The 18,366-nt window shown below is 45.6% G+C and overlaps 1 protein-coding gene across 9 annotated transcripts in view; it reads right to left on the reverse strand.

Annotated features, from left to right (window-relative positions):
* LOC109645574 (collagen alpha-1(XIV) chain-like) overlaps positions 1-18,366 on the reverse strand; it is a 63,980-nt gene that overhangs the window by 20,878 nt on the left and 24,736 nt on the right. For all 9 annotated transcript variants that reach the window (XR_011239591.1, XM_069516622.1, XM_069516619.1 and 6 more), the window contains 12 exons: positions 17,673-17,818; positions 17,361-17,490; positions 13,947-14,086; positions 13,649-13,775; positions 13,408-13,547; positions 12,570-12,702; positions 12,422-12,466; positions 12,197-12,342; positions 7,127-7,256; positions 4,249-4,371; positions 4,007-4,156; positions 1,645-1,761 (listed from right to left, as the gene is read on the reverse strand). Coding sequence is in view for 8 of the 9 variants with exons in the window: in XM_069516622.1 (XP_069372723.1) it covers positions 1,645-1,761; positions 4,007-4,156; positions 4,249-4,371; positions 7,127-7,256; positions 12,197-12,342; positions 12,422-12,466; positions 12,570-12,702; positions 13,408-13,547; positions 13,649-13,775; positions 13,947-14,086; positions 17,361-17,490; positions 17,673-17,818 (1,527 nt within the window). In the remaining variant the exon portion in view is untranslated. The remainder of the gene's footprint in view (positions 1-1,644; positions 1,762-4,006; positions 4,157-4,248; positions 4,372-7,126; positions 7,257-12,196; positions 12,343-12,421; positions 12,467-12,569; positions 12,703-13,407; positions 13,548-13,648; positions 13,776-13,946; positions 14,087-17,360; positions 17,491-17,672; positions 17,819-18,366) is intronic.

An 18,366-nucleotide genomic window follows, 5' to 3' on the forward strand; every position in this document is an offset into this window, starting at 1 on the left:
CCTGAGACTGTTCTTTAATTATCTTCACATTCAGTTTCTGACTCTGGATGTTGTTAATTCTCATTCAGATGTTTCTGTTTTTCTCTTCCAGAATAAAAACTTAAATATTCTAAGTTTTGCTTCGTGGGGACAGGTGACGTCTTTCAGGACAGATTCTTTCTCCTCCCAACTTGTTCATTAACCGTCACAAAGTCACATCGCTCTCTCTCCTCGAGTGTTTGACGTGAGGTCGGTGCGTGACCGGGGAAAATACACAACAAAAAGATAATGAACTCTTTTTTTATCAAGGCCGGCGGCTGCAGAGAAGCTGAACCCAGAGAGAAGTCTTTTGGTTTAATAACGACTGAAATGTAAAGACGCTCAGGAAACTTTGACCGAGGCTGAGAAAGAAATAATCAGTGAGGAACAATGAGAATCTGAAGCTCTCAGCAGAAAGTCTTATTTAGTTTGTATCTTTGTATTTGAACGTTTTGAAACTAACAGTGATTAAACGAAGACATATTAATACAGTTTCTATTCTTCTCTCCTTTAAGTGAGCTGAGTGAATGTGTGAGTACTGGGACGTCTGCACGCCGAACCTTTAACACGGCGCTGGGACGTGATGCGGACCTTTGCGTGTCCCCTCACACAGTGGGGGTAAATGTCAGCCGAGCACAGAGCGGCTCAGTGTGTGATTGCACAGTTAAACCTTTAAGACCGTCAGCGCCTCTGTGATGGGAGACAACGATAACTCTGTCCCAGCGAGCTGTTTGAGGATTCAGCGGACTGGACACTTTCCCTGCGCCGCATACTGAACCCCCCCCCCCCTCTCCCCCCCCACGCACTGCCTCTCGCAAATCTGCAGAAACGCAGCGTAGGAGCTTGATGGGAAAAGGAGGAGGAGGAGGAGAACTCCGGCTGCACGCTCGGTGATGCACGGGCACGTTAAACGACCTTGTCAGCTGAGAACCCGGCGGATAATCCACAGAGTCAGGAGACGAGATGAATTCATTTATCTTCACGTGAACATCTTCGTTACCTCAGAGGCAGGTTTGTTACTCCGCTGCAGCTCGGACTGTAAATACACACGGCCGACGTGACGCATCCAGAAAGAACATTTCACAGTTGTTCAACACTTTCATTGATTTCTCAGACACAGTGTGTGTGTGTGTGTGTGTGTCACTCTGTCTCACATGTCCACCACAGAATGTCTTTTGTGTTATGTGGGTCACTTCCAGATGACACCCTCCACAGAGCCCTGCAGGTTTGGACACATTTGCTGTTTTATCAGTGGGAAACTTTAGGCTCACGTCCGTTCTGGGCCAGATGTGCAGCACCAGTGCCAGAGGTGGCCCACATCTGCACGTGGGGACACGTCCTCCATCTTTACTAACCGTCTATGACAGAGTACGTAGCTTAGCTCAAAGTCTGGATGCATCCAAAGTGTTTTACTGCTCAGTTTATTTTGTGCATGATGATGTTTGATGCAGCCGAGCAGCTGTTTGTCAACAGATGTTTTCTATTTGCATTTTTATAGAAACACACGGAACGTGTCCACATGTTGGAGGTCAGAGATCAGCTCCCTCTGGATTCACACACGAGGGTCAAATGATTTAAATCAGGAGGAATCTGTGTAAACGGAACAACGTAGAGAAGACGACTCACTGAGGAGCGACTCGATCGTCACTCTGTAGGCGTTGGCGTGTCGGTGCGGCTGCCACTGGGCGCACAAACTCGTCATCCTCACCTGATACGCACTCAGGTTAGTCACCCCCAGGTAAACTGCACAGAGAGAGAGAGAGAGAGAGAGAGAGAGAGTTTCTTATTTCTTGTTTTCATCGTACGTCTTATTGTCACCACTGAAACACAAATAGTGCAGATGTTAAAAACCTCTGGGCTTGTTCCGGACTAAAAATATCGAGTACTTGGCTGAAAGTTTTCACGCTGTTACAATAAAAGTGCACAGAGCTCACATCTGAGAAACCACACGACGGATTTAAAAACCTCCGGCCAGTTGCCTTCGAGGACGCAGACGAGTTATTTAGAGACAGAGAGAGAAATAGAGCTGAAGAAACACACACAGACACACACACACACACACACACACAGACACACACACAGAAACACACACAGACACACACACAGTATTTATGCGAATGCTCTGTGTGCACTTGACGGTCGGGCGTCTGAAAGCGTCGCTCATCATGTTTCTCTGGGTGAGAACGTCCTCGTTCATCACATTGGATTCACTCTGAACAGTTTTCCAAATATCTCGTCTGCACAGTTTCAGACTCCAGACAAATGCCAAACGTTTTTCTGGATCAGGTTCACGTGAGAATCTAAACGGAGGATTCATGGGTTCACGTCAGGGTCATCGGACACCGTCGCGGCCGCAGTGCACACAGGACGTCACGGCCTCTCGCTGGCAGTTCAGGAGGAGCAGCAGGAGACGCTGAGGAGGAGGAAGGGTGAGATACTTCCAAGTGTCCACGACTCGTTCAGACCTGGTCCAACATCTGAGTCATCTGATCACATGATCAGCACCAGGCTCAGATCTGGATCCTCGAGGTTTCTCTGATCCCTTCACATTAACCACAGCTCATTGAAACTTCCTGACTCCGCCCTCTCTCCATCTCTTTCTCTCTCCATCTCTTTCTCTCTCCATCTCTTTCTCTCTCCATCTCTTTCTCTCTTCATCTCTTTCTCTCTCCATCTCTTTCTCTCTCCATCTCTTTATCTCCCTTCATCTCTTTCTCTCTCCATCTCTTTCTCTCTCCATCTCTTTCTCTCTTCATCTCTTCATCTCGCTTCATCTCTTTCTCTCTCCATCTCTTTCTCTCTCCATCTCTTTATCTCCCTTCATCTCTTTCTCTCTTCATCTCTTCATCTCCCTTCATCTCTTTCTCTCTCCATCTCTTTCTCTCTTCATCTTGCAGAGACGAGTGATAACATGTCTCCACTCGTCCCTCAGTGTCATTAACATGCTGATGAAGGACATGATGGACTCTCCATCCACCTCCCGGGATCCCACCGTCCTCGTCTCCCTCTTGTTTCAACCCATCTCTCCATCTTTCTCCAGGTTCTGTCCACGTCTCCTCCACCTCGAGTGCTCGATTGTGATGCAGGCGATGAGACCGCGGCTGCGAAGCAGAGTGACACGCTTCATTCACAGCTGCGGGTCGAGGCCTTTAAGACGACACTTGTTTCGAGAGCTCTTATCCGGAGAGGAATGAAGATGGATGAAAGGGACGAGGTTCAGTGTCCCGCTCAAGGACATTTCAAAGAGGACGCATGTTTTTTTTTTTTTGTGGCGCTGGTCGCCGGGGAGATGAAGACAGAGCTTCCTGCTGGTGGGTGAAGTGGTCCATTATCATGCAGAGGAGGGACGACTGTACTTCAGACTGATCGAACTGACGGAGCCTCTGGGAAGCGTCCGCATCACGATAACTTAAATCTATGGCGCCTACAGTCGGATCTCGGACGTAATTAAGAGACAAGCGTCAGACGGAAATCGAGGTATTGACGCCCGCAGGTGTCGGCCTGCATCTCTGATTGGATTAGAGGAGACGGTTTGAAGGAGGCGGGACTGACAGAGAATCAGGATAACGAGGAACAGGAGGAGGAAATGTCAAACTAACAATTAAGTGGAAACAAAATGATCCGAGAGACGTTACGTTCAAATGAATTTAACACAATAATAACATTTAATGATGTAACTTGTTTCTAACACGTCTCTGTTCCCTCAAATCTGCAGCTTGATTGAATTCAGTTTTGAGGCCACAGTGACCTTGACCTTTGACCTTCGATCATCATCAAATCTAATCAGTTCATCCTGAAAACATTCCATCCAGGTGTTGATGAGAAATAATGTTCACAACAACGAGACGGACAAGCTGAAAACAGACTGTGTCCCCTGGGTGGAGACATCACAGCGAAGAATAAAACATTTGTGGATATTGAAGAGAAAGTTTACATGTTTCTATAAAACAATGTATGTAAATATGAAACGTGTCAGAATCGAACTCACGGGTCTTGGCCCTCCCTGACAGAGCGTCACTGGACCCTGTGGTGTACGAGGCGATGACCTTGACGCTGTACTCCGTCCCACTCAGCAGGTTGACGATCAGCATCGTGTTCACGTCCTCGCCCACGAACGTCTCCAGAGCTGACCCGGGGGCTGCAGGGGGGGGGGGGGGGGGGGGGGGGGGGGTGAAAACCTGTCCCATGATGCAATGCTGTAATGTGTATGTGTGTGTGTGTGTGTGTTACCAGATAACGGCTGGTAGACGACTCTGTAGCCCATGGTGGGTGAAGGCGGGACGTCCCAGCTGATCCTGAAGCGGTTGTACCACTCCTCCGACACTCGCAGGTTCCTCGGGGCTGAAAGAGGAACTGAGGACACAGAAAAGAGTTTTATCAAACTGAATTTCTGAAACCAAATAAAGTTTCAAATATATAAATAAAGTTTCCAAAGTTTTATGTGAAAGAAAAGAAAAAAGAAAGAAGCACGTTTGTGTTTTGAAGAATGAGTTTGTCTCTTTTCAACAGAACGGAGGTCTGGAATCAAACCAGTGACAGGAAGAGAAAGGATGGAAAGCAAGAAGAGAGGGAGAAACAGGAACGACAGGAAAATGGTTAAACAAAAAGAGAAGACGGCAAAGAGGGAAGGAGGAGAGGAACAATAGAGGAGGAGTGAAGGAGGAGAGAAAAGATGGAGAAGTGAAGGACGAGAGAAACGATGGAGGAGAAGTGACGGAGGAGAGAAACGATGGAGGAGAAGTGAAGGAGGAGAGGAACGATGGAGGAGAAGTGACGGAGGAGAGAAACGATGGAGGAGAAGTGAAGGAGGAGAGGAACGATAGAGGAGAAGTGAAGGAGGAGAGAAACGATGGAAGAGAAGTGAAGGACGAGAGAAATGATGGAGGAGAAGTGAAGGAGGAGAGAAACGATGGAGGAGAAGTGAAGGAGGAGAGGAACGATAGAGGAGAAGTGAAGGAGGAGAGAAACGATGGAGGAGAAGTGAAGGAGGAGAGGAACGATAGAGGAGAAGTGAAGGAGGAGAGAAACGATGGAGGAGACAATGGAGGAGAAGTGAAGGAGGAGAGAAACGATGGAGGAGACAATGGAGGAGAAGTGAAGGAGGAGAGAAACGATGGAGGAGAAGTGAAGGAGAAGTGACGGAGGAGAGAAACGATGGAGGAGAAGTGACGGAGGAGAGAGAGAAGATACAGAAGTTACAGGAAACAATAAAAAGTCATAAAGCAAATCAAATTGAATAAGATAAAAAATATCTTTGTAACCGAGAACACGACTGAATGTAATTTCCCGCATGTCAGAATGATTAAAAAGTGCTTTTATAATGGAAACTGTCATCACACAGAGAAGAGAGGGGGAGGGGAGGGAGAGGAGAGACGGGAGGGAGGGGAGGGAGATAAAGAGGAAGAGCCACATTTCAAAATGAAAAGTTAAAACAGTCACAAAGTTCAATCCAGAGGAGACGACTTTAGAAAACTTCTCTTCGAGGACGAGTGATTTAAGATCAAACTGTAGTTTGTTCTGTCAAACGATCAATTAATCAATTAATCAATCAATCAATCAATCAATCAATTAATTAATAAATCAATTGATCAATTAATAAATCAATCAATCAATCAATCAATTAATTAATAAATCAATTGATCAATTAATAAATCAACCGATCAATCGATCAACCAGAAACTACCGAACACATGGAGATAATTGATGGGAAACAGTTTTGAGTCATTAGCGTTGTCGGAGGTTTGAACTCATCGGTGAATCACACGTGTCCAGTGAGGTTGCGATGGATCCCCGACGCCCCCTGGAGGCCGATCTGATCAGTTCTCGTGGTTTCTCAGGTTCTGGGATGTTTCCGGTCCGATCGTCTCATCGCTCAGTGGATGGAACCTCGGATGATCGCGTCACATAATCTTCAGTCTGAGGCTAAAAACCCATCATCCTCTCTGCGCTGGCTGTCACGCCTCCCTCGACGCTAACCTCATCCCTCACGGGTTCAAATCCCCAGATTACACCTGCTGCCTCCGTCACATCATCTATCATCACACCAGACAAACCCACTCATCCCCTCGTCTCTGCCTCTCTGTCTCTCCCTGGGCGATCATCTCATCCCTCACCCGCTAGCAGGAACCATTTGTCATCGCCGGGTGTGTGTGTGTGTGTGTGGGGGGGGGGGCGGCGCTTTAAGAAGCAGAGGGTGTCGTTAGCGTCTGCTAATGTGCGTAATGCGCTGCACGTGGGAGACGTGATGGAAAGAAGAATTTCTGGAATTTAGAGATTCCCCGCTCATCATCAGGCGTTCAGACACATTTTTCAGTCTTTAGCTCCACAGTGAAGAAAATCAATGTTTTGCATCGAGCGACCGAGACGCGTCTGTCTCGTCCTCTGGAAACGTCTCCTGTGAAATGAGCTGCACAGAGTTTAAACAGAAAGAACCTGAAGAGTCGTCTTCACGGAGAATTAAAGCTTTAAAATCCTGTTGATGAAGATTCTGCTCAAATGTAACAAGAAGTTATAATTAAGATATTAAATGTTTTATTAAATATCATTAACAATGGAATTAAATAGTAAAAACAATGAGTTTCACTGTCATTTAAAAATGTAAATGTACAAGATATATAAATATATTTCATATACGCTAATTAACATAATAATGTGCCCCCCTTGTTTCTCCAGGTTTTATTCTTCATCATTATTTTCGTGATGAAGACAGATAACGAGCTCTGACGGCTGAGACGAACAAAGTTTATCGACGAGTGCGGGAGGAAATTTGTCTCATTCGTCCAAATATTCAGACTTCTTCACATTTAAATGTTTAAAACTGTGTTTCCACTTTGTTATTATTGGACATGGATTCTCTCGTTTCAGTGACTCACCTGTTCTTTTCCTCTGGTTTTTCATTTTGATTGATCTCGGCTTTTATTCCTCCTTCTTTTTCATTCATCACCTTTTCATCACACTGACTGAACCATTCTTTTAGTCTAATTACTAAAACCTTTTTGTCTTATTGTGTAAAACTTGAAGAGGATCTAAAGAAAATCACATGAAAATAGACGATGAGTGATTGATGACGGACGGATGATGGGAAATGTCGTCGTTGATCGTGACTCACGTGTTCGTCCCATTCGAGCCGCCGTCGGTCCGTCTCCTTCAGAGTAAACAGGAGTGACGGCCACTTTGTACTCGGTGTCTGAGAGCAGAGGCTGCAGCACCAGGCTGCTCTGTCCGGTGGGCACCGTCCTCTGGAGGAGGAGACCACAGGAGGTCAAGGGTCAAGTTTCACATCAAGCACAGAATCAGTAAACAGGAAGAGAAACTGAGAAACAACATGAAAGATATTAAAAGTGGAAAACGTCTTATTCCTCCATCTTTATCTCCGCTGCACTGATGTTTCACCTGTCAATCAAACATCTGGATAACTATAACACATCTCTTCTTCTTCTTCTTCTTCTTCTTCGGCTGATTAACGATAAATAAAAGACGTTTCTTTTTAATTAGTCCCTGAAATGGACGTCACGTCAGTGAGATGAGTCCGTGCTGAGGGCAGATGTTGTGACAGCTGGACTCCACACGCTGCAGCAGAGACGCACGTCCACAGCTTCACGGGGACGTCCGCGTCTTTAACGTGTTCCTGTTCGTCCACGTGTTGTCTCGGTGGTTCAGACGTGTGAAGGTCAGAACACAAACACGTTCCTGCAGCAGTTTCTTCTTGATGTTGAATAAAGTAAAATGAAGAGTTTAGTTCTGTTGTGAGATTCAGTTTCAGGTGAATTGTTTTTCTCGTCCCTCATCTGTCAACGACTCGTCCGTCCAGGTGAGTTTCTCATCTTATCTTCCTGTTTCTCTGACTGGAATTTTAATCATGTATTGATTTTTATGATCATTTCTATTCCTCAGTGGAGTTTCACTCTTTTTTGTTTCTATTCTCTGAACCCTCTGACTCGTCCTCTCTCTCTCTCTCTCTCTCTCTCTCTCTATCTGACAGAACTTCTTCTCACGAACTTTAAAAAGATCTGTTTGTTTTTGGTTAATTCCATGTGAACAAATGTACGATACCAAAGTGCATTGTGGTCCGCTGCGCCGTGTTTCTCGCACAGTGTTCGGGAGATTTGATGTTCTGTTTAAACATCGGGGGGGGGGCCACCAGGGGGCGATGGAGATGCTTTAACAATGATAAAAATAATGGCTTGAATTCATATAGAACATTTCACGGGACCCAAGGACGCTTTTCATTTGTTTGTGACAGAAGAGAAAAGAAAATAACAGAACACAGGATAGAATGAGGAGAGAGGAGGTGCTGTGATGTACGAGCAGCTGTCATGGCGTCCATCTTTATTTACAGAATCTACGTGTGGAGGGAGAAACTAACTTTCTATCTGACGACTGAACACGGGGAAACGTTTCAGATGAAGTGGTTTTAAAATATTTAGTTGCGTTAAACTTTTGTGTGAGCAGACACATGCAGACGCCCTGAATCTTTTCATTCCTCCGTCTCTCTCTCTCTCGCTCTGTCTCTCTCTCTCTCGCTCTGTCTCTCTGCCGGGCCAGTTTAACATTCTGAGCATGTACAGTCTCGTCTGACTCCGTCCACAAACCCTGCACTTCCTACAGAAAACACTGCGAGCCTTGACAAATCAATTTCTGCCCGGTCTGATGAAAAAGGCAGCAAGTCTCTAAACTGTCACTGAGCCAAACGGTTCCAGGAAACACAACCGCACACATTTCTTCACTCCACCGCTGTAAATGCAAACATGGCTTCATAAAGTATTTATAGGACTCAGGAACCCAATCTAGTTCTGACCGAGCTCCGCACAGGCCCAGAATATCAAGTCTGGTTCACCTGAGCAAAGACAAGACAAACTGCCCGAGGACATGACGAGACAACGCTCAGTCCTGCAGCCGCTTCACACTGAACGTGACTTCATCAATAAAAGGTCCTCGCGTGAGACCATGTTGAAGTTCAGGGTACGAGGAGCGGAGGGAGGGGAGGAGCGGGGGAGGGGAGGAGGGTGAGGAGGCCTCGTTTAAAACCTGCAAACGTTTAAACACGAGGTTTGAAACGTGTGAACGCAGCTTCCAACAGAAAAGACTTCAGCTCATCTCACTGTTTGTTCAAGTTTCTGATCAGTTTGGATTTAATTCGTTATTTGATGACATTAAAAAAAAGGGCGGAGACGTGATGATTGACAGCTGAGACTGACTCAGGATTCAGGGAGGAAGAGGAGAAGTGAGGAAAAGAAAAAGGAGAGTAAAACTTCCTAATCCTCCCTGGAGTAAGTTTCCTGCTGCAGAGCGATAATCGCCTGAACTCTGTTTACACGCGCTGGAATTACACGTGATGCCCAGCAGCTTCGGTTTACTGAACGTTGAATGAGGCGGAGCGGGGGAATAACTGACTGCATGAAGAGTCTGCACAGTGGCCGCGATGTTGACACCAACATCTGGAGGAACCAGGACAGAACCAGGACAGAACCAGGACAGAACCAGGACAGAACCAGGACAGAACCAGGACACAACCAGGACAGAAGCATCAGAATCTGAATCTTTTAGCCGAGTGTTGAGGAAACTTGAGCTCAGGGACAAGTTGTTCTCTCTCAAGCTGGGACAATATCTGACTCTGGAGTTCTTCTCTTTTTCTTAATTTCAAATATGTATAAAAAAAAAAGTTACAAACTGTTGAGGAAAAGTGAGAAGAACAAACTTCTCCATAAATAATTAATTAATAATTATCTGACACTTCAGCTTCCTACATATCTGCTAATATGATTTTTACCTGTGAGCTCTTCTGTATGGAATAATAAATACAATACTAATAATCAAATAAGGCGATAATATATATATTTATATATTTATATTCATGTGAACTTTATCTGCTGTTTGTTTGATCGTCGTCACTGTGAATTGAGACTCTCACATTAACTCCATGTCACTGAGGACAGGACGTCACTGAGGACAGGACGTCACTGAGGACAGGACGTCACTGAGGACAGGACGTCACTGAGGACAGGATGTCACTGAGGACAGGACGTCACTGAGGACAGGACGTGTTGAGGACAGGATGTCACTGAGGACAGGACGTCACTGAGGACAGGAGAAGTCTCCGGAGGCTCAGTGTCTTCAGTGCAGTCGTCCTCTGTGCTGCGAGACAGTGACGCAAATTAAAGTGAAAGACTCTCGAGTTTTTCAGGTCAATTAGATTCTGAGGGTTTTAACAAAACGATGTGGAACAGCCGGTCGACACGAATCAGTTCCAGGGATAAAAGCAGTGAGAGACGGAAACACATCTCACAGAGTCGAGATGATGATCGTTCGCTGCCTCAGTGGATGAGAAGAGCACGGAAACACAAACACTCCAATGACGAAGCTTCAGGACAAAAACCTGCAGAAAGATTTACACTTTAAATTTCAATTCCGTTTTCTTTCAAAAGAACAAAACGCTGAACATGTTCCGATCGTTCTTCTCACATCGGAGGAGAGAAGTTTGAATCCTTCACCTGAGCATCAGATTGTTCTGGAGGACTTCGTCCCACGACTCATCGGAAGGGTTTGAAACGGAAAAACAGAAATGATGACGCAGCAGAAGAAACGTTTTTATGAAGCTTCGAAATTATGTCGAAAAAGAAATCATCAAATCTGCAACTTAATTAAATTATTACAACTGTCTCTGTGTCTCTATCTGTCTGTGTCTGTCTCTGTGTCTCTATCTGTCTCTGTCTGTCTCTGTCTGTCTCTGTGTCTCTATCTGTCTCTATCTGACTGTGTCTCTGTCTGTCTGTGTCTCTGTCTGTCTCTGTCTGTCTCTGTCTGTCTGTGTCTGTGTCTGTAAACCGGTGAGTCTATTTCCTGGCAGTGAATAAAGAATTCAGATCCGTCACTTGGCAGAAACAAACCAGAGTGAAACTGGTTTGGAGCGAAGCAGAAGAGGAAGCGGTCCAGGTTCGTCCTCCCTCTGGACAGAACAATCTAAATGTTTGTGACTGAGTTCAGTGTGAGTCCTGCAGAGACCCAGATGTTCACTCTTTGATAAGAGATCAGATGTAACGAGCCGCTGGCGGAGCAGCTGCCGACTCGTCTTCGTCAGGATGAAGCACCTGAGCAGACGACGTGAGGACAGAGTCCGTGTGGACGCATCCACAGGAAAGGTTTGTTTACTGGTGACCACAAACTGTTTCAGTCAACACACACACACACATACACACACACACACACACACACACACACACACACACACACACACACACACTCTTGTGGTTCATTAGTGAGAAGAACTATCATTCTCTCTCTCTCCGTCTCTCTCTCTCTTTGAATCTGTGCCACTGCTTCCATCATCGTTATCCTCCGCTCGCGCTCTCTTCCCTCTCGACTGAAGACCTGCCATCACCAGCACACTCTCTCTCTCCCTCCCTCCCTCCCTCCCTCCCTCCCCCACTCTTTCTCTCTGCGGGGGACTTTTAATCTGAAGGTCTGCCATCGTCTCCATCAATGATCTCCTTCAGTTGAAGACGTGAGACTTCGGAGGTTTGGATTTTTTTTCATTCCTCCTCTTGTTCCATCCATCATTGCACAAACGCCTCGTCTACCTCGACGATGCGTTCACTGCCCAGAAACAGTTTACGACTTTTTTATTGGCTGCGACTCAACCACCGGAACTCAATCCTGATTCTCCCCAAAGGACTGAACGAGTGAAAGCGTCTGAACATCTTTAGTAATCTCCGTTGTCCTCCTCCTCCGCTGATCCACGTATTCACTCTGTTCCAAATATAGATTGTAAATAAAGATGGAGGACATCAGGCTGCTGCGATTCTTCTGGAGCGAAGGAGAATTCAGCTCCTGAATCATGCAGACGACTGTCATGAGTCCAAAAATTCAAATTCATGCTTAAGGAAACGTGTTGACAAAATGAAATGATATTCCCTATGAGGTCACTGTGCCGCTGACCTTTGACCTTTGAGCAACAATCAGTTTCTCCGTGAGTCCAAGTGAACATTTGTACCAAACAAATCTCCTCCAGACGTTCTTGAGATATCGTGTTCAGAAGAACGGGACTGAAAACCCAAACATACCTCCAGGCCTCTAGGTGTCGCCAACACGAACGAATAAAAAGATTCAAAAGAAGCCGAAACAAAGCCAGTGTCGCTTTAATCCAAAAGTCTGAACTTGCGTGAACAAGAGGTCTTCTTACCGTCTCCTCCGCCCGGTCGCCCTTGGCGCTGATGTAGCTGAGTCGATAATGTCGGACGTTTCTGGCGTCGACCGGCTGCCAGGACACGCGGACGCTGTAGGTGGTTTCCTCATCGATCCTCATGTTCCTCACCCCGAAACGAGGAGCTGAAACACAAATCACTCGTTTCTACGATGATGAAGAAACGGCCGCGACGCGGCGCGGCAGCGGCGCGTGGATATTTACCTGCTGTGGTGGTGGTTGTCGTGGCGATGGTGGTTGTTCTTTCAACTGAGGATGAGACGTTAAACCTTTAATTCCACCTCCGATCTCCGTTTCACTTGAACTGGTTCACAAATAAAATGAAAACTTAAAATGTGCTGATTGAATTCACCGGTGGACTGGACCAGGATGACCTCGTCACTCTCGACCTCGTTTGCGTAGACGGCCGCCAGCAGGACTTCGTACTCCGAGGCCGGGCTGAGACCTTGAATCAGGTAGGTGTTGACGTTTCCATTCACCAGAGCCTGAAACAACGAGCATCTGTTTAACAAGCTGAATCTTCTTCAACACAGAGAATCAGCAGATTTCTGCTCAATCAGCAAAATAAATGTTTATCGACAGACGAGCGGACAGAAGGACAGACAAGATGTCCGCCCCCGGATCAGAGACGTTTTGGCTTCATTGTAAAGTAGAGGGGAACTCAGGTGTGACGAGGATTAAATGTTCAGGTGTGTTAGCACCCCCACACACACACACACACACACACTCTATCGTACCGTAACGTATGTTTCTTATCATATCATAATATCGTAAACCTTGTATTGTAATGTATGGTAATGTGTGTTATTGTATCATAATGTGATCAAATATTTAAACACTTGATTTCCTCAGAAATTTACTAAACAATGAAAAGATTCCAGAATTTTCCTGAACTTTTCCGACAAACCTGCTGCAGCATTATGTCGAGTTTGTATAGTGTAGTATGTTATAGTATGTTATGGTATAGTATGTTATAGGATAGTATGTTCTAGTATGTTCTAGTATGTTATAGTATGTTATGTTCTAGTATGTTATAGTATGTTATAGTATAGTATGTTCTAGTATGTTCTAGTATGTTATGGTATAGTATGTTATGTTATAGTATGTTCTAGCATGTTCTAGTATGTTATGGTATAGTATGTTATAGTATAGTATGTTCTAGTATGTTCTAGTATGTTCTGGTATCGTACCTCCTCACTGTCTCCTCCGTCGGTTGGCGTCCAGATGAGTCTGTACAGCACCACATCAGAGGCCGGGTGTTTCCATGACACCCTGAAGCTGTCAGTAGAGATGTCAGTGGTCTTCATGTCCAGTGGGTCTGGAACAGTCTCTACACACACACACACACACACACACACACACAGGTAATTAACATGACGTCTACATGCTTCATATTATTTCTCCGTGAATCACGATGGTGTTGGTTCTTACTCGTGGTGAAGCTGTCGGTCACAGCCTCAGCTTGTCCCTCATCGTAGATGGCAAAGACACCGACTGTGTACTCCGTCAGTGACGTCAGGTTTCTGAGCGACCAGGTGGTCACGCGGCCGACCTCCACCTGTAAACACAGGATCGAACCACTGACGTATTTCTGTGACTCCTCCCTCAGTGTTTGTTCTTTACATCAAATCACAGCGAACGAAGAAGCCAAACAATCCTCCGAGAACCAGGTGCTTATCACCTCTGCCCAGATGTTTGGGACACTGATGAAAGTGAACAATCCTCTCACCTCATTGGTCAGAACCCCGTTGGTCTTCACGTACATGATGCGGTATCCTTTCACCTTCCTGGAGGTGGAGTCCCACGTGAGCTGGGCGGAGCTGTGGTCCACGTCAGAGAATCGCAGGTTCCTCGCCGGAGTCAGAGGAACTGAGACACAGATCCGACAAACAGGAAGTTCAACTCTAAAAGCTTTTTAAAGGTAAACTCAGCAACTACTCTTCAAGTCTTTTACACAGAATATTATGTATTAATTTATTTATTCTATGTATTTATGCATCGTAGACAGTTTATCATCATGTTTCTATCCACTCACTGAAACTGTGAAAACCACACCGCAGCAGTTTCCGTCATGATACACCAAAGAGTTTGAACAACTTACTTTATGATCTTTTAATTAATTCAACTTTTATTATAATCTTTTATTATATTATAACTTTTTACTGTTTTATCATCAATTATTTTATTCTCAAAAGCAAAAATAAAGACACAAAATGTCTGATTGACCAGTTAATTGATTGATTGATTGACTGACTGACTGACTGGTTGGTTGGTTGATTGATTGATTGATTGATTGATTGACTGGTTGGTTGATTGATTGATTGATTGACTGGTTGGTTGATTGATTGATTGACTGGTTGGTTGATTGAGTGTAAACGTCACCATGTAACATTGTCAACAGTCGAGTCTCAGTTGGAACAGAAACTCGGGATCAAGGTTTAGTTGAGTTTTGATTTAGAAAAATGTTACTGGACCATTTTAATTATAACGAGGACAAACCCTCATTACATCAGACTCTACCTCATCTCCCTCTTTTTTTATTCTCTCTCTCCGTCTCTCTCTCTCTTACCTTCTTCACTTTATTTTTTCTTTCCATCCCAAAAAAAAAAAATCTAATTTACTCCCAGAGGCCCGGAAACTTTTCTGCTTAGAATTACTGATCTGTTTCCCTTCTCTTCTTTTTTAAAATAATCCTGATTCCACCAGCCACCGCTTCACCTCAATTATACTGAGGGTCAGCGTAAAGACAAAGCAGCAGAGAGAGAGAGAGAGAGAGAGAGAGCGAGAGCGAGGGAGCGAGAGAGAGAGCGAGGGAGCGAGAGGAAAAGAAGCAGCGACCGCCTCCGCTTTTACTGGAGGTCGATGCGGGGTCAGCATAGCAATGAGGAGGATGGGAAATTAAAAACGTTCAGAGATAGCCAAGTCTGCAGAGTTTCAGGATTTATCCCTGAAAATATCCAGGACGTTAAACGACCCGTTCAGAAGACGTCGCTCCGAAAGTCACAACCAGTAACGCTTCGCTCGGAAAGTTCACAAAGTGATTCCAGAGGTTTTTATCTCCCACAGAGATTCTCCGACTTTATTAGCATTTTTATGACTTTAATATAAGAATGAATTCATGCAGAGTTCGCCCGTACTTAAAGTGAAGCATCTGGATCGCCCCCTGGTGGCCCCAAACCATAAAAACCTCACCCCCCCCAACCTGACACCTTTCTGGTATTTTCTTTTCTATGGTTTCATCCTCGTCTTCTTCTAAACAGTCACAGCTCGTTTTGGAACCAGAAGAACGAAGAGGAAGTTATGAACGGTTGTTGAGATTCAATTCAGTAAAATGAAATGATGGAGCATAAACATTCAATCTCTTATTTATTTTATTCTATCTGCTTTCTCTCGTCATTGACTTGTACTAGCATTTTGTAAACTTGTTTTTTAGGAGGGCTAAAATAATCCTCTTATTATAAATAAATAAAAGCATGTACAGTTCATATATTCTTCAGAGCAGAACAGGCGTCTGTGATCTCAGTTTAAAGTCTGTTTTTGAGTCTTTATCTTCAATCTGCATCACTCTGCTTCTCTTCTGTGCAGCAGGATCATCGACGGCCTGTTTCCACTGCAGAGGATCATTAAAGTCAACTCTGTCTGAACAACGACAGACGCAGATAAATGAGTGGATGAAATGAGGGAACATTAGACTCATCGCCCACATGTTCAGATGCACCGACGTGCTGAAACAACCACGACAACCTGAACCCTGAGATCTCTGCAGGTTCACGAGGGTCGAGCTGCACACGCTGACGTCTGACGAGAATCTGGTGTTCACCTGAACAACAAACTTCACAAGAAGAGGTCTTTTGGACTGCAGGGGGCGCTGCTGAGGTCTGCCTATGACCCTGTGGTGGCAGCAGCAGTCAGGATTTCAACTCGTGACTGAATAATTATTATTTTCTATCTGTGCAAAGTTAAATAAATAATAAATGATTATCTTTCCTTGTATTAATATATATTATCCCCAAATAAATGTTTCTATAAATATATAAAGAGAAGAGCTGCCCAAAACTAATTCACTGCTGTGGGCGGAGCTCGTGTGGATCTGTTCCTCATGACTGAACTAAAAACATGACGAGTGAAGCTATGAACAAATATCAGCTTCATGGATCATAAATCTGTCTCTAAACAACCACTGTGAGCTGCCAGCAGCCGCCGGCGCCCTGATCCGACCTGCGCTCAGAAGACCAACACGCATCGTAAAGACATAAACACGCCCTGACGTAAAGCCGCGGGCCACAGGCCTTAAAGGAGGCTTCATAAAAGGATAATTAGTGAGCGTGTTGGGGAGAGCGGCTCTCATCAACGAGTGTGAGGTGAAAATATAACTCTACGAGGAGAAGCTGGGGACGGGCGGCGTGCAGTGATTCTGACATCGCCGCCAGTTTGGTCACGTGAGGAACACGTGCCGGGACGTGACCCCGACATGTCACAGCTGAGCACAAGCAAGAAAAGAGCGAAAGTACGATGCTGGCGTTTGGAGTCAGAAGCTGCTTCTTCTCTCGTTCACGAAGTCGAATGAAACTCCAGAGTTTACAAACACAGGAGGACACGTGGAGGACACGTCTTCCCCAGGAGACACGTGGTCTCTAACGCTGAGAGTGAATCCAAACGTCCTGAGGAAAATAAAATCTGTGCAGAGACGAGAGCGGCCTGAGATCAGAGAGTCATAAAATCTGTCAGGAAATAAAATTAAAGAGAGAGAGAGAGAGAGAGAGAGAGAGAGACAGAGAGAGACAGAGAGAGAGTGTGTGGTCTTCTGTCTCTGTGAGGACCAAGTTTAACATAAACGTTAAATCTGAGGGTAAAGACTTGGTTTTAAATTTAGGTTAAAAGTATTATGATCATGACGTCTCAGTTTTTATATCATCAAATCAGAAACACCTGAACAAACATCAGAGAGAAGAACGATCTATTCACATGGAGGAGGACGGTTTATGTCCCATACTGCAGCCAGCCACCAGGGGGCGATGGAGCAGACCTCTGTTTAATTTCACTGCAGGAACAAACTGCAGCTCTGAGCCCGTGAACCCGAGGGAGTGTTCGATTCCCCTGATGCATCATGGGGCGGATTGTTCCTGCGCTGTGTGGGACTCACGTGTGGTCTGTTGACTGGTCATCGGGTCGCTGGCCTCCTCTCCGTACATGGCGTAAACGGTCACCGTGTACTCGGTGGCCGGGGTCAATCCCTCGAGCTCCACCTCGTTCACCGAGTCCGACACCTTCACCTGCACGCACACACACACACACACACACACACACACACACACACACACAGGAGGAAGAGGACACAGTGTTTTAAGTCAACATTCATATCTCTCTCATCTGTTCGTCCTCCGTATCCTCCACCTCTCACATATCTTCTCCTCCGTCATCCCTCCATCAATCCGCCTACACACACACACCTCACCTCCTTCTCGTCCGCAGGGTCTCCCTCGGTCAGCGGGGCGTAAAGGATCATGTACCCAGAAGACCCGGCGGCGATCTTCCAGCGGACCCTCATGGTGCTGTGTGTGATGTCAAACAGCTCCAGCTCGTTCACCATCGGCAGCGCCACTACACACACACACACACACACATATATATAAGTGATATTAAAATACAAAAACCTCTTTCCACATATTTTTTTAAAAATATTATATCTATTCATTCTTTGCAGATTTGAGCTTTAGCCAACATTCTTCATGCATCAGTATCTACGGTCACATTTCATTCTCCATCAGACGGTCCAGTGAAACCAGCGCCAGCAGCAGCAGCCAACCTCCATTAACTTTGGTACAAGGTCGACTCGCAGCTGACGAGGGCTTTCCCGTCATTCATCAGAGAGAGCGGCGCTCTGAGAGAGAGCGCCGCTCCGAGAGAGGCTGGAGAATCCTGCCAGACGTCAGGAGGACGACGCCTCGGGCAACGCAAACGGAATTAGAGCTCGCCACAGGTGCCCCGTGTGAGGCGGAGGATCGGAACCAGAGTGCTTAACGGAGACACCTGAGATTGTTTATGACCCAGATTCAGAGTCCGTCTGGTTTTCAGAGAGCACAGACTGAATCCTTTAAATCTTTAAAAAACTAAATCCAGGAGTGACGAAGAGGAAGTCAAACCTGAGC

The sequence above is a fragment of the Paralichthys olivaceus genome, chromosome 20 (assembly GCF_024713975.1).
Source record: "Paralichthys olivaceus isolate ysfri-2021 chromosome 20, ASM2471397v2, whole genome shotgun sequence".
Taxonomy (NCBI): domain Eukaryota; kingdom Metazoa; phylum Chordata; class Actinopteri; order Pleuronectiformes; family Paralichthyidae; genus Paralichthys; species Paralichthys olivaceus.